Source organism: Stegostoma tigrinum, chromosome 3 (assembly GCF_030684315.1).
Source record: "Stegostoma tigrinum isolate sSteTig4 chromosome 3, sSteTig4.hap1, whole genome shotgun sequence".
In the NCBI taxonomy this organism is placed as follows: Eukaryota; Metazoa; Chordata; class Chondrichthyes; order Orectolobiformes; family Stegostomatidae; genus Stegostoma; species Stegostoma tigrinum.
Window position 1 is genome coordinate 15,701,416 of NC_081356.1, and position 27,552 is coordinate 15,728,967.

At 44.1% G+C, this 27,552-nt stretch overlaps 1 protein-coding gene across 1 annotated transcript in view; it reads right to left on the minus strand.

Moving 5' to 3' along the window:
• Nucleotides 1-822: 822 nt before the first annotated feature.
• Nucleotides 823-27,552, minus strand: part of npffr2a (neuropeptide FF receptor 2a) — a 108,541-nt gene continuing 81,811 nt past the window's right edge. The window contains exons 2-4 of the mRNA XM_048526562.2: nt 13,250-13,587; nt 7,504-7,603; nt 823-1,681 (exon numbers count right to left, since the gene is read on the minus strand). Of these exons, the coding sequence (XP_048382519.2) occupies nt 823-1,681; nt 7,504-7,603; nt 13,250-13,577 (1,287 nt within the window). The 5' untranslated portion in view covers nt 13,578-13,587. The remainder of the gene's footprint in view (nt 1,682-7,503; nt 7,604-13,249; nt 13,588-27,552) is intronic.

A 27,552-nucleotide genomic window follows, 5' to 3' on the forward strand; every position in this document is an offset into this window, starting at 1 on the left:
TCAGGTTACAAATCATAGGATTAATATTCTTCAGGCTTTCTGTATCTTTCCTCAAAATAGGGACTACAGGGATGACTGATCAAATCATTGTGGTGGTACTTTATCCATATTTGGTACTTTATTCTGTCAATTTCTTTCCATTTGATATATAATGTATAAAATCTTGCATTTTTTGCACTTCTGGGGTAAGAAAGGAGATCAAGAGGATGGCGATCATCAAGGGGGTGGAATGTTGGAAGCAAGGGACAAGCAGATGGTGAGCAGGAGAGAGTTAGGCAGAGACAAGTGGGAGGAGAGAGAGGGAGGGAACGTTAACCTCTTTAGTCTTGTTAGATAGGTGAATGTCAACACCTAGAGCGATATTTATCAGATCAAAATCTCAAACATTGGCTTCGTATTGATTCATCTCTAATTCATACAATTGTAACAATATTCCATCCATACCCAACCGTCCACTTATCCACAATGTGGTAGAGGAAAGGTATTTCTCTCTGGTCACTGCAGTCCTCCTTCTATCCTGGTTCTGACGATGCCCATTCACCTGGTCCTTCTTCAATTTGGCCTGTTCTTTCCTCATGTGTCACTTTCAGGGTTTGTCAAATCTAGACTCTCACCCCGACCTTTTCAGTGTTCATACTTTGTAAATAACAATCAGAGCCCCATGAATGTAACAGTGAAGTGCAGTGTTATTATTTAGTTACGCTTAACTCACTGTACACACTTACAAGTTGTGCTTTTTTGCCTAGCAGGGCTTCCTTTGTTCAACAAGGAGGAAAAAACATCATACACTCATAGTAATGATTTTAACTTTGTACAATTGTTTTAGAGTGAAGCTTTATGGGCACTGTTATTTACTCCTTTGTCTAGCACTCGAAGGGCTAGGTTTTCACTGTGCCTGGATGTGTTTTTGTCTGCTCGGCTTGTACTACAATTGTCTCCAGCCTCCGAGTTGATCGTTACTGGATCTTGCCCAATTTTGTTCTGCCCTGTTAAAGTGAACTTGTTGGATTTCCGATGAGAGTAAGTCTCTTGGTGCTTGACTTCGGCAGAGCATAACTGAAACTTGAAGGCTGCCTGAAACCCTCGTCGAAAATTCTTGTTGAAATAACCGTAGATGATGGGGTTGACACTACTATTGCAGAAGGCTAACCAGTGGGCAAAGGGGTAGATATACAAGTTGATTATTCTCAACCGATTGTGGGATAGCTTTGTGTAATCGGACAGCATCATTAGAGTCCAGAGTGGGAGCCATGATAAGGTGAACAGTAGGGCTACCGTCGCCAACATCTTGATCACCCGTTGCTTTCTTTTAGACACAGTGCTGCCATTTTCTTGGTGAGAGCCTTTGCCGATGGGTATGCTGGTTTTAAACAATGCAATTCCTATCCTTGCATACATGATAACCATGAGTGACAGAGGGGCCAAGTAAATGTTGGAAAATAAAACAGTGGTGTAAATCTTTCTCATTTTCAGATTTGGCCAGTCCTCATAACATTGGTAGCAAGGATACATTTTCTCACTACTTTGGATAATCTTTATGTTGTCAGGCAGTTTGATTACTCGTAGCATAATTGCGGAAGGGCAGATTATTGAGATAGCAAGAACCCATATGACAGCGATAATGATGGTTGCAACAGTCATGTTAAGTTTTTGTTTGAAAGGATAGACGATGCATCTGAATCTGCAAAATAAATGACAAAAAATGATTTATCTAATATTCAAATGCTTTCTATGATTTGTACATTTGGGGTAACACAGGTATGTCGAAGAAAGCAAAACAATCGCTATGGCTAATACTAAAGCTGGATTGGGCCACTAGGAGAAGGCTGCACGGTGGCTCAGTGATTAGGACAGCTGCCTCCCAGCAGCAGGGACCTGGGTTCAATTCCATCCTCAGGTTACTGTCTGTGTGGAGTTTGCACGTTCTCCCCGTCTCTGTATGGATTTCCTCCAAGTCCTCCAGTTTCCTCACACACTCCAAAGTTATGAAAGCTGAGTGGATTGGTCATGCTAAAGTATCCATAGTGTACAGGGATGTGCAAACTAGGAGGATTAGCCATAGGAAATGCAGGGTTGCAGGCATAGGGTAGTGGGTCTTGGTGGGATGCTCTTCAGAAGATTGGTGTGGACTCAATAGGCCGAATGGCCTGCTTCTGCACTGTAGGGATTCTATGAGGGTTGCCCCTGTGATAACACAGAGATATCCAATCATTTATAAGGCAACTTATTTATGGCAAGTAATTTTCAGGGTCCATTTTCAGCACAACTATCTAGCATTAGTTTTTATAAGCAGCCCTAGTAATTTCAGAGTAAGCACAACAGTGAACTCAATTAACAATGAATAAAAAGGAGAAACCTTCTAAGGTATTACGAGTTGGTCTGGAATGGAGTTTTGATTGCAAGGAGTGCACAGGAGAAGTCCGATTGTCAGGATTATTAAATTCAAGTAGCATACATAAGTCAGCTCCCAAACTCTGCTCCCCAGGCTCCCCATGTACAGAAAAATACAAAGAACTGTGAATGCTGGAAATCAGAAACAAAAACAGAAATTGCTGGAAAAATTCAGCAGGTCTTGCAGCATCTGTGGACAGAGAAAGCAGAGTTAATATTTTGGCCTGGTGACACTTTTTCAGAACTTCTTCTGTTGTGAAGAAGGGCCACTGGACCCAAAACATTAAATTTGCTTCCTCTGCACAGATGCTGCCAGGTCTGCTGAGATATTTTTACCAATATCTGTTCTCCATGAACAGATGTATGTAAAGCTTCCTCTGTAAGTAAATCCAAACTTATTGGAATCTGAAAAAGCCCAAACTGGAATGGTTCTACTCCAGTTGTTAATTATCAGTCGGGATGATTAAGTTGTCAATCAGAATGACCTAAACTGTCGGTATAAGATTTCCAAAGGACACATTCATTATGTCACAAAATGAAACTTTGTTTTCAAAAATCAAATTCTACAGTCATTTCTTCAGTCTGTGCTAGTCACTCTGGTACCACGGGAGAGACATTTTTGTGCAGACAATACTTTTACAGAGAATTTTATGATCCGCAGTGAAAAAGTGATATTTCAGTAGAGCTTTATGTGGCAGCAATCAGAAGGCACTTTCTTAAAAGACATCTGAAGGGTTGAAATATATTCACCGAAGAATGAAATCTTAAATTGCAGAGGAGAATGATGATAAATTACTGTTTGAACATTGAAAATTGAAGGTGCAGCTCTATTATTCCCAAAAGCTTTTCATGGTTCATTGTGACCCTGCACTTATTTTAAAAACTTTGGACTGAGTTTTCTGTTTTTGATTTAGAGTTAAGGTGTGTTGAGTTCTTTTTTGGAGGGAATCTCACTGTGAGACCCAATGGGTTTCTCACTCTATCTTACCAGACTCACCAGACTAATTGTCAAATCTGTCCCTAAGAACGCCCTCACATCTGATTTCGATCCCATCTTACCGTACACTATTCCTAAAACAACCCACCACTCAGGATATCTAACCTAAGGCCAGATCCCTTGCCTCTGCACTATCTTTGAACAGGAAGAGGGCTGGCACCTGGCAGTGTCCTGGATTTTAGGAGACTACCAGGAGAGCTGGCTTAGGAGGGGAGGTTGGCATTTGATTTCTTTGACAGGGGCATGAAGCTTTTGGTCAATGGGATGGTGCAATAAAGAAGTGTCCTGTTCCTGCAGAACTATTGGATGAGTTTGCACTACTGGGCCATGCCAATCTGGTCAGGGTTGGCTACTTGGGTGAATGTCATTTGACAGTGCGGAGGACTGGGCTACAGTGTTGTCAGTATAAGATTTCCAGCAGAAAAAGTGCTGGGCTCTGCATTCTGCTACTTCACACTTACCCTATCTCTGCCACCACACCCATCTCCCTTCATGGCTCATGCACTGGCATTCTCTCTGTTGAATGCAACTCCTTCTCTTGCCATTAATCCTGCTCCTCCTCTGCTTTGTTTCTTCACTCAAATGGAGCAACTCAACACCTAATTCCCAAAGGCACCACACTAACAGCCACACCATTCACTTGTGTCTTACTCATTCTCCCCTAGGATGAAGACTGATATGAGATGCTGCTATACTAATTCCCCTGAATGTTGGATGTTCCCTTAGCCTTCACTGAGGAGTAGTCTGCCAACACATTGAGGTGCTACAGGAGCAGTGTGTTTGGTGTGAATGTTGCTGCCATGTGGTTCAGATGTGGCACTGATATGGTACAGGTGTGACACTGGCATGGTACACTCCTGTGTGGCAAACTGTATGGGTCCTTGTCTGAGGACTGCTAAACAGCATGGCAAGCTGCTTCTTTGTGTGACTATGCCAATTACCACTGTGATGCATGACAAAGCCAGGCATGTATGCTGCAGGAATGCAACTCTACAAGACCAAACTAGCAGTCCTGGTAGACAGCCCTGTACAAATGTGGGCTGGGTGCCTATCCCTGTGTGGTAACTGTGTAATGCTTACTGCTGCTATGCTCTGTCATGCAAGTTTATGTTTCCAGGGTGCACTGACAGCCCATTGGGAAACTGCCAGAACAGTGGTGGGGGTTACCAATATCTGTGGTAGAAAGCATATGTGCAGCTATTGCCCTAGAATTGCTCCCTGGGCTGCAGTTTGGGTGAAGTCAGCTTGGGGGTTATTTTGACGAAGCTACAAGCTGAATCCATTGGCTACCTGCCCTAGTTTCCATCTCTGGTTGTCCTGATGGCTAGTTTGTCGGGCAAGTTCAGCGAGATTGGGAGTAGAATATCGATGAGGCGAGTCAGGCTGTCAGGAAGGAGATGGCATGCCTTTGCTGTGCTGAACGCTGCCAGTGCATGGCTGCTGTCAATGCCTGAATTCACTGAGGTTAGTGCACCGGAGGGGCACCTAGGGACGGTGATGCCAACATGCTGCTTCAAATCTTTCATAGAACAAATTGTGTGTTGGTTCAGTCCCTGGAACATCTTAGCATTGATCCTGCCATACTGGTTTGAAAGCTTTTGAAACTGTCTCATGCGGGATCACAATATTTCATGAGAAATATCTGCATAAGCTTTCTGGGCAGTTGACGCCCCAGACTTTTTCGAAAAGACATGGCATTTCTGTGAGCTCATTGTTGACATTATTGCTCCAAATGGACAGTTAATGAGCACTATGGACCTGTTCCCTACCCAACTCTTGTGAAGTGCATTAAAACACCTTACTGCTTTAAAAGTGCTGGGAAATGCAACTTGTTGGTCTTGGTAGGGGTATAAGTGAAGGTGTATCACCTTGCAAAAATGGCCTTTATTACATCTTCTTCTGATGTTTTGTAACCTCAGCCATTCCCTTGCAGACTTCTGCAGAACATTTTGGACACAGGAACATCAGAATTAGGAACAGGAGTAGGGAACTCAGCCCTTCGAGCCCTCTCCACCATTTAACAAGATCATGGCTGGTCTTATCCTGGTCTCAACTCCACTTGCCTGCCAACTCGCCACAGCCCTTTATCTGGCTTTTTATCAAAAACATATCCTTTTCTTTCTTGAATCTGTTGATTTATTCTGCCTCCACTGCACTCTTGGTGCAGTGAGCTCTACAGATTCACAATGCTCTGAGAGGAATAGTTTCTCCTCATCTCAATTTTGAACCTACCTCCTCTCACTCTATATCTATGGTCTCTTGTTTGAGGCTGTCCCACAAGAGGGAACATCTGTTCAACATCCACCTTGTCAACCTCCTTTAGCATTTTATACACCTTAATCAGATGCCCCCACATTCTTCTGAACTTCAAGCCCAAGCTATTCAACTGCTCCTCATATGACAATCTTTTCATTCCTGGAATCAACCTGGTGAACCTCCACTGAACTACCTTCAGTGTCACCACATCCTTCCTCATGTAAGGATTTCTGAACTGGACACAATATTCCAGGTGTTGGGTCTCACCACCGCCTCATGTAATTGTAACAACATTTCACACATTGGTATACAATGCAAACTGTACATGCAGCCCACCTCGTTTCTGTCACAAAATCGATTTCCAAGAGCAGAGTGTCCATATTCCTTGTGCACAATCAGGTACGGCTCTGTTGGTAGTGTTTTTAACCCTCAATCAAAACATAAGGGAACAGACCGCTAGGGATTTGAGTTGGGAACATGAGGTGATTCGGACAGGGTGAAGAAGTGAGGTGTGGAAAGTGATGGAGGCAGAAGAAGAGCACATTGTCATCATAAAGGTCCAACATTCTTAATAACTCTATAGAAGATCTGTGCCTCATCTTACTAATGGCACACCTCCTAAGAAAACAAAACACAAGTCTGTTAGGTCTTGTAAATAAGGCTTCTCTCACTTTTTCCATACACCTGTGGGTAGATGATTGACTGGCTTGGCAGGCATTGCTGACAGTAGCTTGGATAGGACACTGGTGAACTTGACAGCCATGGGAGGAGCTGTCTCTGTAACAGGAATTGTTTGCACCAATCCCATTAAGGTATGTCATAGTTCGAAGTCAGCTTCCAATGTAAACCTGAGCTAGTGAAGTGATGGCTGTCTGAGCTGTGCATGCACTGGGTTTTCAAATGTGGTAAATATGAAAGAAAAAGATTATGTTTTTATAACACATTTCACAACTGTGACCCCAAAGACACATCACAGCGCATTAATGACTTTTTCTTGAAGCAAAGCCATTGTTATCATGCTACCATGACTTTACAAAGAGCAAGCTTTCACAAATGGAAATGGGATTGTGATTAGATAACATGCTGTAGTCACACTGATTGAAAATCATGGGGCTGGTGCTCTTACAACGTCGTGGGTTTAAATTTCATTCTGGGGACCTGAGCAGAAATTCTAAGCTGATGGGCCTCTGCAATGCTGAGGGAGAGCTGCCTTACAAATGAGGGAGCAAATTACGGCAGATGCTGGAATCTGTACTGCAAACAACAAATGTTGGCAATCACAGTGGGTCAGACAGCATCCATACAGAGACAGCAAGCTAATGTTTCGAGTCCAGATGGTTGTTCATCAGAGATTTTCATCTCTGCTGAAGAGTAATCTAGACTCAAAACTTGCTGTCTCTCTCCGTGGATGCTGCCTACCTGCTGTGATCTCCAGCATTTGTTGTTTCAAGTGTCTTAAAAATGAGATGTGTAATTGAGGCTCCCTCTGCCTTCTTGGTTGATTTAAAGATCACCTGGTACTATTGGAAGAAGATTATGGAGTTGTTCTCATCAATACTTTATCCGCAATCGACTCTAATTGATTATGTGATCGTTATTTCACTGTTGTGCCCAAACCATTCATCAAATTTCTCCTTCTCCAATGGTAATCACAATTCATAAGTGCTTAATTGGCAGTAAAGGACTTAGGACTTCAAAGGCTAAGATTGGGCCAAAGTGCTAAATCAATGCAAGCACTCCTTTCAACTTCAGGACCCAGTTCTACATTGTGCACACTATTCTCAATGTGCCTCAGTACTGGTGCTAGCAGTAGGTCATAGAAATCAAATTTTCCATGCTACTTTCCCATGTTCACCTACCTGTCCACTGCAATAGCTACTAGGGTAAAAACTGAGGCTGAAACGGAGATTCCTTGAACCAAGCCACTTATCTTGCAGACAAAGCTTCCAAACGGCCATCCTGTAAAACAGAGTACACTTCATGTCATTCATTCTGGTGAAATATAGCAAAGATGATTGAAGGGTTCTGAGGAAGGGCCAGCAGACCCAAAACATTAACTCTGATTTGTCATCACAGAATCTGTCAGAACTGCTGAGCTTTTCCAGCAACTTCTGTTTTTTTGTAGCCAAGATGATCGCTTTCAGATTAGTTTTCTGCGTAAATAAAGCTGCTCTTAATTTACTTTCTGCCCAAAAATGTTATCACAATAAAGACAGAAGTTGCACCAATTCTTTAAAATACTGAATGCTAATCTGAGAAGGATGATTCCTACATGGCCCAGACTTGTACAAGTAAGTGATCCTAGACAGGAGTTGACACCCAATGGTCCAGATTGCCTGGGAATCTACCACCATGACTGCCATAAACTATATCCAGCCTCCTACTCCATAGAACCTACCACTGGGCAGCCACAGCACTGGATGGTGGGTCCATCTAAACAGCAAATTAGAGCCCTTAGGGGAACTCACTTGCCAGGTTTCAATATTACTGATAGGGCCTGTGTAATATATCTTTTGGCAGCTCAGACAAAGGAGTGCTGATCTAGGCTATATTAGGCTAACCCGGGCCATTACTTCATCATCCAGAGATGAGGAATCTCTATTTTCTACTAAAACTACATTACTCAGTCCCTAAAGCAAGCATTCCTGCTTTTTAGCAGGCTACTATTATGAACTCATTCAAATAAGCAATTAAATATTGCGAGGCCCAGCAGTCCTGGACATGTATGGGATATCCTGCCTGGACCATTGGATGTCCAGCCACCCTGACATTACCGCTGTGGAGAAATTACCTTGCAGCATCAGTGAAAGGACAAGGGCACTTGTAAGTAGGAAAACATGCTGGAAATAGCATTGAGCAAATATTGTCACTCATAAAGAATGCTGAATGGGCATTCTAGGGAGTGAGGGTTTAGATAGATTTTAAGCCCAGTATTTCTGATGTTGGCTAATTTGTACACAGTTATAATGTACCTTTGCAATTGGAAATTATTGCAAACAAAAATACCAAAAGCACCAACTGGAACGATTACACATTATTTATAGTGAGTTTTCTGAGGCATTGAAATGAATACATTAGTTCCATGCTTAGTATTCTGTGCCAGGGATCTCAGGATTGAGACTTCTTCAGTAGACCTTACAAGAATGAAACTGCACCACACCATAGTGATCACACTGCATTAGCAGTGGAGACACATTATCAAGGCTGTAGATAGTGATATAAATGTTGAACAATTCGATGGTGCAACATATGTAGGTGAGGCATGATATGCTAGAGGCTCTGCCAATGGGCTATGGAGTGCAGGATGGAGTTAAATTTACATACATGTGAGGTGCTGCATTTTGGAAAGGCAAATCAGGGCAGGACTTCTGCGCTCAGTGGTAAGGTCCTGGAGAGTGTTGCTGAACAGAGACCTTGGAGTGCAGGTTCCTAGTTCCTTGATAGTGGAGTCTCACATACATAGGTTAGTGACGAAGGCATTTAGTATGCTTGCCTTTATTGGTCAGTGCATTGAGTATAGGATTTAGGAGGCCATGTTGAGGCTGGTCAATGGTCAAGTGGCCATTGGTTAGGCCACTTTTGGAACACTGCATTTAATTCTGGCCTCTCTGCTGTAGGAAGGCTGGTGTGAAACTTGAAAGGTTTCAGCAAAGATTTACAAGGATGTTGCCAGTGTTGGAGGATTTGAGCTACAAGGAGATACTGACTAGGCTGGGGCTATTTTCCCTGCAGTGTCAGATGCTGAGGGGTGACCTTGTAGAGGCTTATACAATCATGAGGGGCATAGACAGGGTGAATAGCCAAGGTCTTTTCGCTGGGGTGAGTGAGTCCAAAAGTGGAGGGCATAGGTTTAAGGTGAGGGGTGAAAGGTTTATAAGGGGCCTATGTGGAAACGTTTCCACACAGAGGGTGGTGTGTGCATGGAATGAACTGCCAGAAGAAGGGGTGGAGACTGGTACAATTACGCCATTTAAAAGGCAGCTGGATGGACTTAAGGGAAGGAAGAGTTTAGAGGGGTATGGACCAATAGCTGGAAAACGGGACTAGAGTGATTTAGGATATCTGGTTGGCACAGATGAGTTGGACTGAAGGGTCTGTTTCCATGCTGTAGAGATCCATGACTCCGGAAAGACTTGAATTCATTGTGTAGAAATACTGTTTGGTAACTATCAGAACAGGAGAGCTTTAAGGCTTAAGCTTCACTGAGCTTCTTTCAAAAGGAAAACATTGCAACAGATCAACAATTCACTCGCAGCAAGCTAACCTAGATAACATAAAAGAATCTGCCACTGGGCAGCAGTAAGCAATAAGAGTAGTGAATATAAAGATGACTCGTTTGGCCTGAACACGATTAATAATTACCTGAGTAATTTGTCATTCTGGGAAACCACTTCAGTCTACCTCTTGGTATTGCTGAGTCTGTCGTTATAATGTGTAGTTAATTTTGCAGTGCGTTCAATGGGCTTTGGATTAGTCATAAATTAGTCATTTAATTAGAGACACGAGTGATTTGGTGGTGGAGGAGAAAGGGGAAGAAAAGCTAACATAGATGATTTGGTGGTGCATAAAGATATCTGTGGAAAATCAAAAGCTCTTAACTCACAGGGGCTCTTGTGGCAGAATGGTAATCTCCCTACCTTTGAGCCAGTGTTTCAAAGTTCAAGTCCACCTGCTCTAGATGGCCACCATTGAATCGATGAACAAGCTGCTTAGGAAAGTGTCTATAAATGTGTTAGAACATACTCAAGGCATTTAAATGCTACAGAACAGAGGGATTTTCAAGTCCTCTCCATGAATTGTAAAAAGCTAGTATTCAAGTTCAGCAGGTAATTGAGAAGATAAATGGAGTATTGACATTTATTTCAAAGGTAATGAAATATAAAAGTAGGAGGTTTTGCTAAAATTATACAAGGGACTAGTTAGACCACAGCTGGAATACTGTGAACAATTTTGGATCCTGTATCTAAAGAAAGCTGTATAGGGATTGGATGCAGTCCAGAGAAGGTTTACTAGGCTGATAACATGTATGGAGGGATGGTATCATGAGACGAGGTTGAGTAGATTGAACCTGTACTCACTGGAATATAGAAGAATGCGAGGAACCTTATTATTGAAACATAGGCTTCTTAGAGCGCTTAATGAGTTAGATGCAGAAAGGTTGTTTCTCCTTGCGGGAGGGTCTAGAGCCAGAAGGAGTAATCTCAGAATGATGGGTCACACATGAAAGGTAGCGATGATGAGGAATTTCTTCTCTCAGAGGGTAGTGAATCTATAGAAATCTTTATGATAGAAAGCTGTTGAAGCTGGGTCATACAGTATATTCAAGACTGAGATATTTTGTTTAAATCTGTAAGGAAATCAATAGTTATGAGGAAAATGTAGGAAATTGGAGTTAAGAGCAGTGCTCTGTTGTGGGTCTCTTAGGTGACATTGTTGAACTGAAATTATACATGCCTTCTAAGATGAATGTTTAAGATCCCGAAACCCTGTTTGAAGAAGATCTGGTCATTGTTATGTAGTTCTCTTTGGAACATTTTGTCTGTAAATTGGCTGCTGTTTGCCTACTTTCCAAAACTGACTATACATTGAAAACGTTTCATTGATTGCTAAGTGATTGGGACATCTTCAGAATGAGAACGGGACCACCTGTTTCCTTTCTTAACAGTATGATTATCCCAGCAGAAATGTGCTGCTCACAAAATAATTATTGCTGAAATTGGCTCAGAAAGTTTATCAATCTGCTGGTTATGCTGTTATGAATAAATTTGCCTTTGAAGAACTTAAGAATTTGGAACAATATTATGGGGACTAAATGAAAAGAAATCACAAACATCTCTGAGATTTAAGTTTGCATCCATCTCAGAATGAAGCATTGAATTTGTTTCTTCTTTACAGTATAAAGTGGCAAATGCAATGAATTTGACCAATTACAACACGCCAACATCCTGCTGAAATTGCCACTTTTAGAGTGTTGGCATAGATTATTGGAGTTGAAAACAGCAATTTGTTGCGAATTCAAATAAATTGTCTTGCAATTAGCATTAAGGTTCATTTGGATAGATGTTGATGCTGGGTGACTGATGTTTTTGAATCAGCAACCTGTTCTATATTCTCCTACTCATCTTTAAAGGAAACAAAAAGGCAGGAGAGACATAAAACAGGATGCTGATTTGCTATTGTCTGCTTTGCACTGTCATCCAAAGTGTAGATCTATCCCATTCCGAGGGTGAAGAACAGAAGGTTGTTCTATATATTATCTGGGTTGAGATTTTCCATTTGTCAGACAGTTATTTTTTCAACCTAGGTGGGAATTACACATGCAGACCCTGTGTATTCTCCCTTTCGGCACATTCCAAAGGAAATTACCCAGGAAATTAAATTGTACTCCTCTACATTTGGAACTGTTTGGGATTCTCCATTTAAACTAACTCCTGCGTAATTACCAAACATAACCTATATGTAACCTCACACACCCACAACTCCACCTTGCCCAGACTCCTTACATCTGCCAGAACTTATCGTGACTCCGTTCCGGGACCCGAACCTGCTTAGCTTCAGGCAAGATCTTCCCCACTCTCTCACCCCACCTGCTGCTAGACCTGCCTCAAATCCTCCATTGTTACCTAACCTAATTTCTCTCGCTCAAACCGACTTGCTCAAAAACAATGCATCACTTAGCTTGTGCCATGCATCTTGGCACAATACCCATTTGGCATACCACCCACATCTCACCTGGCACCCTATCCTCTACTCACCAGGTACCCTACTAACCTAAATCCCTAGCCCCGTCACATGTTACATTCTACCCTGGGGCTCTGCCCCTTCCCCAGCTGCCTCCCTTCTTACCTGGCAGCCTACCTCCTCACGCATCTGGCTCACTACCCTCCCAGCACTCTAACATCAGACTTACCTCACAAACTTACAGTTTGTCAGCAGCTGCCTAAGTGGTTATCAGGTCCTTTGCATTTCAGAATACAGCGAGCTGACTGCTGTGAAAAGCGGGAAAGCAGTTTGCCTTCCTCCAACAGCTCTGTGCTACAGAAGAACTTCCAGATGGAAGCACAGTGCTGCATTTTCTGAAGGATCAGAAGTCAGATCCTTTCAAAAATGCACAGCTCCCTCCTTTCGGGTAAAAAAGAATAGAAACGTGTGTGAGATTGCCACTCGTAGGAAAACACAGCCCAAAAAGTTACTTTCGAAAAGTAACACATAATGCCTTTAAGTCAATTTGATAATCACAATTTACCTCCTAAAATTTAAAGAAACATTTCTAACTTTTCTTTCAAAGTTGGAATTTATATGCGCCGCATGATCAATATTACAGAGCTCTATATCAGTTTATACGACACGTACTCTCTCTCTCCCCTGGAATTGCCAAAATGATACTCCCAATAACCTCACACACCCAACAAAAACTAAGTTGCCGGAAAAGCTCAGCAGGTCTGGCAGCCTCTGTAAAGGAAAAGACGGAATTAATGTTTCAGATCCGATGACCCTTCCTCAGAACTGATGGTCACTGGGAAAACATCAGTTTCTATGCAGGGTGTTTATATGTTTTTACTCCCAATAACCTATTGACTAAATACCCAGTACCAATCCACCTACCTGTCAGGATGTTGTCCATAAGAGTTGTAGGCATGCAGAATATCCCAACAAGAAGGTCACTAATGGCAAGGTTAAGAATGAAAAGGTTGGTGACTGTCCTCATGTGTTGGTTCCGCACCACAACGAAACAAACCAACGCATTCCCGAGCATGCATAGCAGGAAGATAAGAAGGTATGATACAATGAAGACCGTGGCAACTGAAGAGGTGTGTTGGTAAAAGGGAAGATATGTAATGTTGCTCTGAAGATGAAAATATGAAGTTGTTCCATTTGTAAAGAGTGAATGATAGTCTTGGTCTGAGATGTTCTGATCCAATTCTTTGTTCATCGTTGTGACTCTATAACATGAGAAGGCAACACAGTTAGAGATATCATTCATAATCTCACAGCTGAATAAATTCATCAACAATTTCAGCATTGTCACTCTAACCTGTGACACAGTAACGTTCAGGACTTTAATAACTGCTCATGGAATAAAAAAAGCAGCCATAACTCTTTCCAGAATAAACGATTTCTTGAGAAGAAAGGGACAAACTATTGTAAAAGAATTGAAGAACAATTAACAATCCCTGAGGAAAAGGAGTTGAAACAACATAAACAACTGTTTTAACATAAGCTTGATAACTAGCTGCCTCGTGACAAATAGTCAATTAAGATTGCCTGCAGAAGAATTTAAGGAGTTAATGACAGGACAGAGGCAACACAGTGTGGAGCTGGGGTAACATAGCAGGCCAGGCTGCTCGGCTCCAGCTCTGCACTGTGTTGTCTCTGACTCCAGCGTTTGCAGTTCTTGCTACCTCCTAACGATGGGACAGGCTGTGTTTTGAGCAGACGGCAAAAGTCCAATCTAATGAGGAACAGAGAAGCGCCACCTGAAAAAGAAGCAAGCTCCAGACATGGTGACTTCAAAGGTGAGGTCACGCTGTTTGTCAACTCCACAGGCATTCAGGCAAAACTACAAAATCACCTTCAAAGAACTGCAGATTTTGTTTGGTTGGCCAGAATATACGTCCCACCAGTTTCTGTTCTCTCAGACCTTCAAAAGTCAATGTTCTAGTGTAGGAAATGTTCTAGCCAATCCAAAACTCTCATTGAAGTGTTGCAGTATTGATATGGATGAATGAGAGGAGCTTGCTGCTGATTGTTCAATGTGACCTGTTCATCAAACTACATCATGATCTGAGTCCAACACTTTACTGATAAGATGAAGAAGTGGTAGGGAAGAGAAAAAAGGAAGAAAATCCTATTCTCCAGATCCTGCCACATGGTGCGATGTCCCTCCTCATGTGTTCTATGAACTATGGGTTCATAGTTGTTTCGTCACATAAAGGAGCCCAGCAGCAACACAGGAGGCACCATCTTTGGATCATGGTACAGCCGACACATTCTGATTCCATTGAGAAAGGCTAACAATCCAATCGCTGGTTTATTACTTTTTGTTTTTGACCAAGTATAGACCTCGAAGTCTATATGTTCCTCCATAATTCCTAGTTACTAAAAGCACCTTTCTTGTACAAAATGAATGACTGTGGACTACCCCAATATTGAACTCAATCTACCTGAGTTATTTCCAGTTTATTTGTCAGCACACCAGTCTTGCCTCTTCCAACCTTCACCTATGATCTCAGGCCATATAGATGTCAATGTAGATTCAAATCTCATTCTGGAGTCTTGAGCACATGATCCAAGTCCACAATTAAGCCCAGAGTAGACACAGATCTCCACTATTCATATCAGTTCTGAAGAGGAGTCATTTAGACTTGCAATGTTAGCATGCTTTGTCTCCATGGATACTGTTTCACCTGCTGTGATCTCCAGCATTTTTTGTCTTCTCCACTGTTTAGATTAGATTAGATTAGATTTCCCTACAGTGTGGAAACAGGCCCTTCAGCCCAACAAGTCTACACTGCCCCCTGGAGCATCCCACCCAGACCCACTCCCCTATAACCCACACACCTCTGAACACTATGGACAATATAGCATGGCCGATCCACCTAGCCTGCACATCTTTGGACTGTGGGAGGAAACCGGAGCACCCGGAGGAAACCCATGCAGACATGGGGAGAACGTGCAAACTGCGTAGACAGTTGCCTGAGGCTGGAATCGAACCTGGGTCCCTGGTGCTGTGAGGCTGCAGTGCTAACCACTAAGCCACCGTGCCATCCCATATGCTGTTTTTCAGACATGGGATTGAGGATGTGTTTGATTTCTCAGGTGATTATAAAAGAATCAAAGCAGAACAATAAATCCCTAATTGCCCAGAGAGTTGTTAAGAGTCAATCACATTGTTGTGGGTCTGGAGTCACATGCAGAGGTCAGACCAGGTAAGGATGGCAACTTTATTTCCCTAAAGGACAGTAGTGAAACTGACGGACTTTTCCTGATAGCTGGCAATAGATTCATGATCATCATTGGATTGTTAAATCCAGATTTTTATTGAATTCACGTTCCACCATCTGCTGTGGCAGGATTTGAACTTGGGTCCCCAGAACATTATCTGGGTCCCTGGATTATCAGTACAGTAATATAACCATTAGGCCACTACCTCCCTGCTTTGTGTAAATTGGGTGTTATTTTCATACAATTACAATATTTCAAAAGTATTTTGTTGGCCTGAAATGCTTTGGGATGTCAGATAATCAGATAATAAATGCAAATCATTTTTTGCACAGTTGCAAGCAAAGTTCCCTGAAGTTCTGAAATTTACAGTATGTGTCAGATGAAGTATGTAAGGCTCATTATCGCAGGAGCTGCTGACAAGTTTGTATCTCTCACATGTTGCCAATTAAACATCGAGTTTGAAATGGACATTTGTGAATCTATTAAATGTTGGAAAATCTTATTTCTCATTTTTTCAAAATGAGGAATATCAGTAAGTGAACCATCATTCGTCATGTAGTGTCAGAGGACAGGGTTGGCAGATCTCATATTAAATTGCAGTTTTTTTTCTGAGGAGCAATTTCATGACAGAATGCAAGGCCTCAGAGACACTACAAAGACAGATGTAGAATCCTAGGTAACAAAGTGTGGGGCTGGATGAACACAGCAGGCCAAGTAGCATCTTAGGAGCACAAAAGCTGATGTTTTGGGCTCCAGCTCCACACTTTGTTATCTAGGATTCTCCAGCATCTGCATGTCCCATTATCTCAGATGTAGAATCCTACTCCTTTCGCTTCTCCATGACAATGGTTTCCAACATCAAGTCCTGGATTTTACTGGTAGACGTTTTATTAAGGTATGGACAGCAGCTGCATGACTCCCTCTTCCCAGGCACTTTGAAATGGCTCCTTTTTGCACTGAGCTGTCATGTTGGCTGCATGCTGGTGATCTTCAAGAGAAGCCTCCTGTAGGAGGTGCTGTTGCATCCATGACCAATGGAGGGGGATCCCTGTTGCCAAGGCTTTCTCCATGACCCCAGTGTCACAGATGGAGGAGTTTTCTAACTAGACTCAGAATCCCTACAGTGTGGGAACAAGCCATTCAGCCCATCAAGTCCATAATGACCTTCTGAAGAGCATGACACCCAGCCTCACACCCCCTACCTTATTCCTGCGGCTTATCCACCTTACCTGAACATCTTCGGACTGTGGGAGAAAACCACAGCACCCAGATGAGAGAGACGTAGAATGTGAAAATTCGAAACCAGCAGTCATCCGAGGCTGGATTCAAACCCAGGTCCCTGGCATTGTGAGGCTATATTGCTAACCATTGAGCCACCATGCCACCCACTGGGAATGGAAGCAATTGTGGATTTGAAATTCCCTGGACTGTATCTCCCCAGATCCCGGAAAGCGCAGGGCATATTAATAAGGTGCGAAAGAAGGCATATGGAATGTCTCCTTTCATTGGCTGAGATACTGAATGCAAGTATCACAAACTTGACCAAACCCTCTCAAAATATATTCATCTTTCCTCATTTTTAAAAAAAGGAAAAAATACACCCATAAATGCCATAGTATCGTCACTAGAGCAGGGATGTAAACATACTGTAAACATACATTGAAATGTTAACACACCTGCAAAACATACTCTGTGCCATTGTGACATTTCATTCTACACAGGCCTTAAAACAAGTTACAAGTTTCTATCATAGTCTTAATGGTTGTAATCTCCAATAATTTGATTCCAAAATCTTTATTGAGCCAAATCATGTCCTAAATTCCCACTGTACAAGACCCTACTGGAGATGCATTTTGTGACAATATGCCTGGCAAGATTTCATCAGTCAAAATATGTCGGTCTAAGAAGTTATAGTTTTGTTCCTTTTGCAAACCATTTTTAATTATTGTTGCATGAAAAATAATTTTGTTATAAGTTTAAAATGATTTTTTTCCAACCAATTTACAAAGTTTTCAACCTTTTGGCTAGAAATTTGACTTACTTTGGCTAAAGGTCTGAAAATGAAGATAGGGATGTGATAATGACAAAGCTTAATCAGAAAAGTTGCAATTGAAGTTTCACATAATTTAGACATATCCTTTAGCCTTAAAGCTGATAACTCACGCGTTACCTCGATGGTCACAGTTAGGTCAAGAAGCTATGTCTGTAGACTGCAGAAGAATTAAGATTTTAGCAACAGTCATTTACTGAACAAGAAAAACATCCTACTTTAAAACTATTCTTACAGGTCCGCATATTGATTGAGAGGCACATGTAGGATCACCTCATCTCAATGCAACACAGATCTACTCACTAAAGGGACAGTATATAGCATTCGTTTCAACATTATCATGTTCACTAAAGGGCCAGTGCAAAGCATCAATTAGAGAGAAATTATTATAATTAATTCTGACACAAACATATTCAGTAAATAATATAATAGAGTCTTTTGAAGAAAGTTCCATAGGCTCTCAGCCTGCTTTGAGAAAAAAAATCTCATCTCTGTCATAATGGAGAGCCTTTTTTTATTATAATGGCCCTTTGTTCTAGAGTCTCCCATAAGAGGAAATATTCTTTGAACATCTGCCCTAGAAAGGCCTGTCAGGATATGTTTCCATCACATCACCTCTGGTCCCTCTAAACCCCAGTATATACAAACCTATCCTGTCCAATCCTTTCTCATGAGACAACCTGCCTATTCCAAGACAAAAACAGAATTTACCAGTGAAACTCAGCAGCAGCTGAGGGAAGAAAGCAGAGTTAATGTTTTAAGCCCACTGACTATTCATCAGAACTGAGGCTAACTGAGAATGGGTAGTTTGTGCTGAAAGTAAACCATATAAAGTAGTAATAGGCCTGAGTATGGGTGAGAACGGGTGGGTTATGTTTAAAGCAAGCCATGTCATGACAGGGCTGGGTGTGGGCATTGGCACAGTACATGGAAGGATGGAATCATGCTCTCAAGTTATTGAACCTGATGTTGAGTGTTTGAGTCTGCAATCTCCCTAAGTGGAAAATGAGATGTTGTTCTTCCAGTTTGTGCTGAACTTCACTGGAGCACTGCAGCAAGCCCAAGACAGAGATCTTGGGCAGGGAGCAAGGTGGTGTGTTGAAGTGGCAGGCAACCAGAAGCTCGATTTATAAAGAAGGGTCCCGAACCGAACCATCAGTTTCCCTGTTACTCTGATGCTGTCTGGCCTGGTGTGTTCCTCCACCTCCACACTGTGTTATATCAGAAGCTCAGGTTCTCTTTTTACAGACAGAATGTAGGCTTTCTGCAAAGTGGTCACCCGGTCTGTGTTTCATATCCCCAGAGTAGAGGGGGCCACATTGTGAATAGTGAATACAGGGGACCAGATTGAGTGCAGTGCAGGTAAATTGTTGCTTCACCTGGAAGGTGTGTTTGGGCCCTTGGATACTGAGGAGGGAGGATGTAAATACATAGGTGTTACACCTTCTGCAATTGTATGGGAAGGTGCTGTTGAGTTCTGGGCTAGTGTTAGGAGTGGAGGAGTGGACCAGGGTATCCTGCAGGGAATGGAGATGGCTGACAATAGAGGGGAGGGGAATATGTGTCTGGTGGTTCCATCCCACTGGAGGTTGTGGAAATGGCAGCTAGTGATGCTTTGGATGAAGATGCTGGTGGGGTGGTAGGTGAGGACCTGGGGAAAACTATTGGTGTTGTGGGTGGGAAGAGATGGGTTAAGGCCAGAAGTAGTCAGAAGTGGGTCAGATACAGCTAACGGCTGTGTTGACTACAGTAGTGGGAATCCTTGGCTGAGGGAAAAGGTGGACATTTCGGATGGCCCCCTGCAGAAGGTGGCATCTTCAGGACAGATGCAATTGGGATGAAGAAACTGGGAGAACTTAATGGTGTTCTTTCATGACCAGGGTGTGAGGATGTACAGTCAAGGTAACTGTCGGAGTCAGTGGGTTTGAAATGGATGTCGGTGGTCAGCCTATTTCCAGAAATGGAAACAAAGATGTTGAGGAAGGGAAGGAAGGAGTTAGAGATGGACCAGGTGAAAGTGAGAGCAGACTGGATTTTGGAAGTGAAATTGCTAAATGTTTACAGTTAAGAATGAGTTAATGAACAGGTCGAGCCCAGGTAAAGTCCAGAGGGACGGGTCCAGATGGACGGAAGGTATGGGAAGTTGGTGAAGGGGTTTGTGAGATTGGGAGAGGACTCCTGTCCAAAGAAATGGGCACAGAGGCAGAGGTGGCCAAAGAAAAGTTCAAAGGCATGCTGTGCCTGAAATTTGTTGTTGTTGGGGCACAGAGGAATAAAATTGCTGAGTTCAGACATTCAGCATCAAAATGTCAAAGGCCAGAAAGGATAGTAAAGGCTTGACAGGAGGTGAGGTCAGGAGAAAGGATGAAGTCATAGAGAAGTGGGAAGGATGGGTTCCAGAGGGCTGTGGGTATCTCTGAGTAGCTGTAGCCTGTGTTCCTTAATGCCTGAAAGGACGAGAATAAAAATTCTTGTTAGAACATTGAGTGAGTCGGAGGATGAATTGGAACTGGGCACAGGAAATCTCTGAGTCGATGTGAGGCAGTGTTGATGGAGAGAGAGAAGTCAAGAGTGCGCATGTAGTGGTGCAGGACACTAAGCGTAGATCTCAGGATGTGGTGAGAACAGCTGTCTGAGGTGCGTTGTACATCACCGAGATACCTGTGATCCCCGGTGGGTTTGAAACACAAAGGATGAAACTTCAGTTGGTATCCACGTGGGGTGAATCTGAACCAGTGGTAGCCATTCAGGAATGTGATATGACTGTGAAAAGGCTGTGGAAAAGATTAAGTCAAATACAAGGGGAGAAAATGAAAGTTATGATGGAGAACAAGAAGAAAGGCTCAAACGGAAATCCCTTTGTAGAGAGCAGCAGAACTCCTTCGAGGAGAGCATACCTTGAAGAGATGTGGCAGTGAGTTAAACACTAAAATTAAAAACAAAAACTGCTGATACTGGAGATCTGAAGCAAAAGCAGAAATCTTTGTGCAAAATTCGATAGGCCTGCAATATCTGTGGGAAGAAAGCTGAGTTAATGTTTTGAGTCTGGTGACTTCATTAGAACAGAACTGCCTACTCTAGATATCAATCCAGTAGAAATATTTACCTTCTTCCTTAAATTAGGAGACCAATAATGTACGCAACACTCCATATGTGGTACTGTCATTATGCCGACAAGTGAAGGGTAAACTCCCTACATTTGCTTCCAATCTGTTTGCAGTAAACAGTAACTTTCTATTAGCTTTCCTAATTACTTTTTGTTCTGAACACAACTGTCTGCAACTCATGCATGAGGCTACCCCGATCATATTATCTCTCAGAGCTTTGTAATCTCTCACTGTTTAGATATTATGGTTTTTTAAAAAAAATGTCTTCTTACGAAATTGGATGATTTCAGATTTTCCAGACCCTACTCCATTTACCACATCTTTGTCCACTTATCTAACCCATGTACATATTTTTGTAACGTCTTATTGTTCTTTTCACAAGCACTTTCTGACCGCTCTTTGTGTCATCAACGGATTTGACAACCGTAACTTTCGTCCCTTTAGTCAGTTGTATGAATGGAAAAATGGTGAGATGCCAGCAGATAGCCCTGTGCCACACCACATGTTACATCTTGCCAAGCAGAAACTCACCCATTTGTATCTATTCTGTTTGCTGTTTGGGCTATTTTACTAGCTGCTTCTTTTAAGACCTTGGATGAAGTCCATTGGGCACCGGGCACTTGTCAGCATGCAGCTCAGCAATTTACCTCAGTAACAGCTCCCTGGGTGATCGCAGCTTTCCTGAGTCCCCCTCACCTTGATTTACAGATCCTGCTGGGGCTGTTACTTGTATCCTCTATTATGAATGCTGAGTACAGGAAGGAGGAGGAGATGGTGTGGCAGCACAGTGATAATATCACTGGACACAAATCTATACGCCAAGGATATTCTCTGTGGCCTTTGGTTCATGGGACTCTGGTTCAAATTTTGGCAGCTTGTAGAATTTGATTTAAATTAAAAATATTAAGCCAGTCAAAAAAATCCATGTGGCTCACCAATGTCCTTTAAGGTAGGAAGCCTGGGGTCTTTAGCTTCACCCAAATGCTATTCCAGATTCACAGCAATGTGATTTATCCTTGACTGAAATGGTCTGCTCTGTGCATGGGCAATTTGGGATGGTCTACAAATGCCGGCCTGCTGCTGACACCCACATCCCGAGAAGGAATTAGAGAAAGCTCCTGACTGAAACATCGGGTTGTGATACATAGATAACAAGATGTACAGCAGGATTAACACAGCAGGCCAAGCAGCATCAGAGGAGCAGGAAGGCTGATGGCTGACGTTTCAGGTCTGGACCCTTCTTCAAGATTTTCTGAAGAAGGACCCAGACCCGAAACGTCAGCCTTCCTGCTCCTCTGATGCTGCTTGGCCTGATGCGTTCATCCAGCTCGACACCTTGTTATCTCAAATTCCTCAGCATCAGCAGTTCCTACTATCTCTGGTTGTCATACATGTTCTTTCCTGACCAGCTTCCTTCTCAAGTCTCCATCTTCAAAAGACAACACTCACACTTATCCTACTGTTCCTTGACACTCATTGTTCATATTCACCATCCTCAGATATTCTCAATCTTTCTGCAAGGCACATCCCACTTCTCCTATTCATAGTCAACAGCTTTTCCCCAGGGTGGGGGAATCCAAAGGCATATGTTTAAGGTGGGAATCTTGAAGGCATAGGTTTAAGGTGAATGGAGGGAGATACAAAAAGGCCTAGAAGGGCATTTTTTATCACTCAGAGGGTGGTGGACATCTGGATGGGCTGTCAGAGGTAGTGGTGGAGGCGAGTACAATGTTGTCATTTAAGAAACATTTGGACACATACATGGATGGGATTGGTATACAGGGATATCGACCAAGCGCAGGCAAATGGGATTAGATCAGTTGTGAAAACTGGGTGACATGGACAAGTTGGCTTGAAGGGCCTATTTCCATGCTGTAAGCTTCTCTGATTCTATAACTTTCCACATTCTCTCACATTCCCAGTGAGAGGCAGTGAATCAGGTTCATCACTGAAAAGGGGGCCTCCAGCTTTGGACAGGCGTCAGAAACATGTCTTGATCAACTCATTTCTTGATCTCCTGTTGCCCTAGTAATAATATGGTTCTTGTTTTAACTGTCATCTGGCTCATTAGTGGGGCTCTTCCTACAAGTCAGAAGCAAGGTCCTCAGAATCATTGTCTACCAGTACCTGTTGATGTGTGTGGAGGAACGAAAGCCCACTGGAAATGTCACAGCCCACAATGAATGAAGCTTGGCTATTTTATGTGAAAGATCACTTGGCAGTGGATGCAAGCTGACTGGACATTAAGGGATTTGAATCCATTCTAATGCATGAGCCTAGCTGATTTTTTGTGAATAAAGCGTGAAGCTGGATGAACACAGCAGGCCAAGCAACATCTCAGGAGCACAGAAGCTGATGTTTCGGGCTTAGACCCTTGTTCCCTTTGATTGTTACATGCTGATAGTCTGTCAGTTCCTGAAGTTTTGGAAGTTCAGTCAACTCAGCAAAGCAGATGATTTTCCAATAAACTCTTTCACAGGCTCAAGAACATTGATCCGAGTTGGTCAGAAGTGTTTATCTGGGCATTGTGCAACTTCCTGCAAGCTGACATGCAGAGAGCCTCAATCAAAGGGACAGAAATTTGAGTGCTAATCAAAGTCACAACAATCCAAGATAACAAAGCGTGAAGCTGGATGAACACAGCAGGCCAAGCAGCATCTCAGGAGCACAAAAGCTGACGTTTCGGGCCTAGACCCTTCATCAGAGAGGAGGATGGGGAGGGGATTCTACAATAAAAGGGAGAGAGGAGTAGGCAGACTGAAGATGGATAGAGGAGAAGATAGGTGGAGAGGAGAGTATGGGTGGGGAGGTAGGGAGGGGATAGGTCAGTCCAGGGAGGACGGATGGGTCAAGGGGGCGGGATGAGGTTAGTAGGTAGGAAATGGAGGTGCAGCTTGAGGTGGGAGGAGGCGATAGGTGAGAGGAAGAACAGGTTAGGCAGGCGGGGACGTGCTGGGCTGGTTTTGGGATGTAGTGGGTGGGGGGGAGATTTTGAAGCTGGTGAAGTCCACATTGGTATCATTGGGCTGCAGGGTTCCCAAGCAGAATATGAGTTGCTGTTCCTGCAACCTTCGGGTGGCATCATTATGGCACTACAGGAGGCCCAGGATGGACATGTCATCTAAAGAATGGGAGGGGGAGTGGAAATGGTTCATGACTGGGAGGTGCAGTTGTTTATTGCCAACCAAGCGGAGGTGTTCTGCAAAGCTGTCCCCAAGCCACCACTTGGTTTCCCCAATGTAGAGGAAGCCAAACCGGGTACAGTGGATACAGTACACCACATTGGCAGATGTGCAGGTGAACATCTGCTTGATGTGGAAAGTCATCTTGGGGCCTGGGATGGGGGTGAGGGAGGAGGTGTGGGGGCAAGTGTAGCACTTCCTGCGGTTGCGGGGGAAGGTGCTGGGTGTGGTGGGGTTGGAGGGGAGTGTGGAGCAGACAAGGGAGTCGCGGAGAGAGTGGTTTCTCTGGAAGGCAGACTAGGGTGGGGTTGGAAAAATGTCTTTAGTGGTGGGATTGGATTGTAGATGGCGGAAGTGTCGGACGATGATGCGTTGTATCCAGAGGTTGGTGGGGTGATATGTGAGGACTAGGGGATTCTCTTTTGACGGTTATTGCGAGGGCGGGGTGTGAGGGATGATGTGCGCGACATGCGAGAGATATGGTCGAGGGCATTCTCGACCACTGCAGGGAGCAAGTTGCGGCCCTTGAAGAACGAGGGCATCTGGGATGTGCCAATGTGGTATACTGCATCCACTGTACCCGGTGTGGCTTCCTCTACATTGGGGAAACCAAGCGGAGGCTTGGGGACCGCTTTGCAGAGCACCTACGCTCGGTTCGCAATAAACAACTGCACCTCCCAGTCGCGAACCATTTTAACAGCCCCTCCCATTCTTTGGACGACATGTCCATCATGGGCCTCCTGCAGTGCCATAATGATGCCACCCATAGGTTGCAGGAACAGCAACTCATATTCCACTTGGGAACCCTGCAGCCCAATGGTATCAATGTGGATTTCACCAGCTTCAAAATCTCCCCTCCCCCCACTGCATCCCAAAACCAGCCCAGCACATCCCCGCCTGCCTAACCTGTTCTTCCTCTCACCTATACCCTCCTCCCACCTCAAGCCGCACCTCCATTTCCTATCTACTAACCTCATCCCGCGCCCTTGATCTCTGTGTTCTCTCCGGACTGACCTATCCCCTCCCTACTCCCCACCCACACTCTCCTCTCCACCTATCTTCTCCTCTATCCATCATCGGTCCGCCTCCCCGTCTCTCCCTATTTATTTCAGTTCCCTCTCCCCATCCCCCTTTTCTGATAAAGGGTGCAGGCCCGAAAGGTCAGCTTTTGTGGTCCTAAGATGCTGCTTGGCCTGCTGTGTTCATCCAGCTCCACACATTGTCATCTTGGATTCTCCAGCATCTGCAGTTCTCATTATCTCTAACCACAACAATCCAGGATGTTTATGCCTGAGTGCTGTGAGGGATATTAAGACTGGAGAATAAAGTAGGTCAGTGTGAAAAGGGTAACAAAGTGTGAAGCTGGATGAACACAGCAGGCCAAGCAGCATCTCAGAAGCACAAAAGCTGACGTTTCGGGCCTAGACCCTTCATCAGAGAGGGGTATGGGGAGAGGGTTCTGGAATAAATAGTGAGAGAGGGGGAGGCAGACCGAAGATGGAGAGAAAAGAAGATAGGTGGAGAGGGGAGTATAGGTGGGGAGATAGGGAGGGGACAGGTCAGTCCAGGGAAGACGGGCAGGTCCAGGAGGCAGGATGAGGTAGTAGGTAGGAAATGGAGGTGCGGCTTAAGGTGGGAGGAAGGGATGGGTGAGAGGAAGAACAGGTTAGGGAAGTGGAGACTGGCTGGGCTGGTTTTGGGATGCGGTGGGGGAAGGGGAGATTGTGAAGCTGGTGAAGTCCACATTGATACCATTGGGCTACAGGGTTCCCAAGTGGAATATGAGTTGCTGTTCCTGCAACCTTCGGGTGGCATCATTGTGGCACTGCAGGAGGCCCATGATGGACATGTCGTCCAAAGAATGGGAGGGGCTGTTAAAATGGTTTGCGACTGGGAGGTGCAGTTGTTTATTGCGAACCGAGCGGAGGTGTTCTGCAAAGCGGTCCCCAAGCCTCCGCTTGGTTTCCCCAATGTAGAGGTAGCCACACCGGGTACAATGGATACAATGTGGTATACTGGCCTTTAGGATACACTGCTGGAATAGGTAGGACCTGAACCAGGCCCTCTTGACTCAGAGGTAGGGACACTACTGCTGCACGGCAAGAGCCCTTGTGGAAGTGAATATGACCTTTTACTAGTTTGAGGTTACTTTCAAAAATGCTTTTTATTAATCAATTTTTCCTAATCAACTGGTTCAGAGATATTAGTACACACCTCCGGAGCATTTGAGATGTGAACCCAACATCTCAGTCCACAGGCAGAGGCACGACCATTGCACCACAAGAGCCCTTAGTACCTGCTATCATTAAATAAACTTTAATCAGAAACCTACTTGTTAGGAATTCAACCCATTTACTGTGCCACTGATTATGCATTGGTCAGTTTCTTAATTTCCCCTTATGTTGGGAGAAATTAATCAATTATCGATTTGATTAAATCATTTATTTTCATGTATATTCAATACAAAATACAGTGAAAAGTGTTAACTGTAGCTATACATAGGTGCCATTCAATTAACTTAAAAAAAAATAAAAAATAAAAATAACTTAAAGAGAGTCCAGTTTTTCTTTTTCCTCTGCTCCAGTCTCACTCCAGTCTTCGCAGTCCATGTTGTGTCACTAGCAGAGTCCCGCTCTGGGCTGCACCAGCCCACTCTGTGCCGCTGCCAGTGTCCTGCTCTGGGATATACCAGCCCACTCTGTTGCTGCCAGTGTACTGCTGTAGGCTATACCAGCCAACACTGTACCGCTGCCAGAGTCCTGCTCTGGGCTACACCAGCCCACTCTGTACTGCTGCCAGAGTCCTGCTCTAGGCTATATCAGCCCACTCTGTGCCGCTGCCAGAGTCCTGCTCTAGGCTATAACAGCCCACAATGTGCCACTGCCAGTGTCCTGCTGTAGGCTATACCAGCCCACACCGTGCCACTGCCAGTGTACTGCTGTAGGCTATACCAGCCCACACTGTACCGCTGCCAGAGTCCTGCTCTGGGCTACACCAGCCCACTCTGTACTGCTGCCAGAGTCCTGCTGTAGGCTATACTAGCCCACTCTGTGCCGCTGCCAGTGTCCCGCTGTACACTATACCAGCCCACTCTGTGCCACTGCCAGTGTCCTGCTGTAGACTATACCAGCCCACTCTGTGCCACTGCCAGTGTCCTGCTGTAGGCTATACCAGCCCCCACTGTGCCACTGCCAGTGTCCTGCTGTAGGCTATACCAGCCTACACCGTGCCACTGCCAGTGTCCTGCTGTAGGCTATACCAGCCCACACCGTGCCACTGCCAGTGTACTGCTGCAGGCTACACCAGCCCACACTGTGCTGCTGCCAGAGTCCTGCTCCAGGCCATACCAGCCTGTACCATGCTGCTGCCAGAGTTCTGCTCTCGGCTATACCAGCCCACTCTGTGTCGCTGCCAGTGCCCTGCTCTCGGCTAAACCAGCCTGTGCTGTGCTGCTGCCAGTGTCCTGCTCTAAGTTCCCAGCCTACACTGTGCAGCCATAATTATCCCGAATAGAGAAGACTGTACATATCATTGGATGAACAAAACCGCTTCTTCCGTAATGAACCTGGACATAGCTTCAGGGTGCCCATCAGTCCATCACTATTTCTCTGCACTGTATTCCCA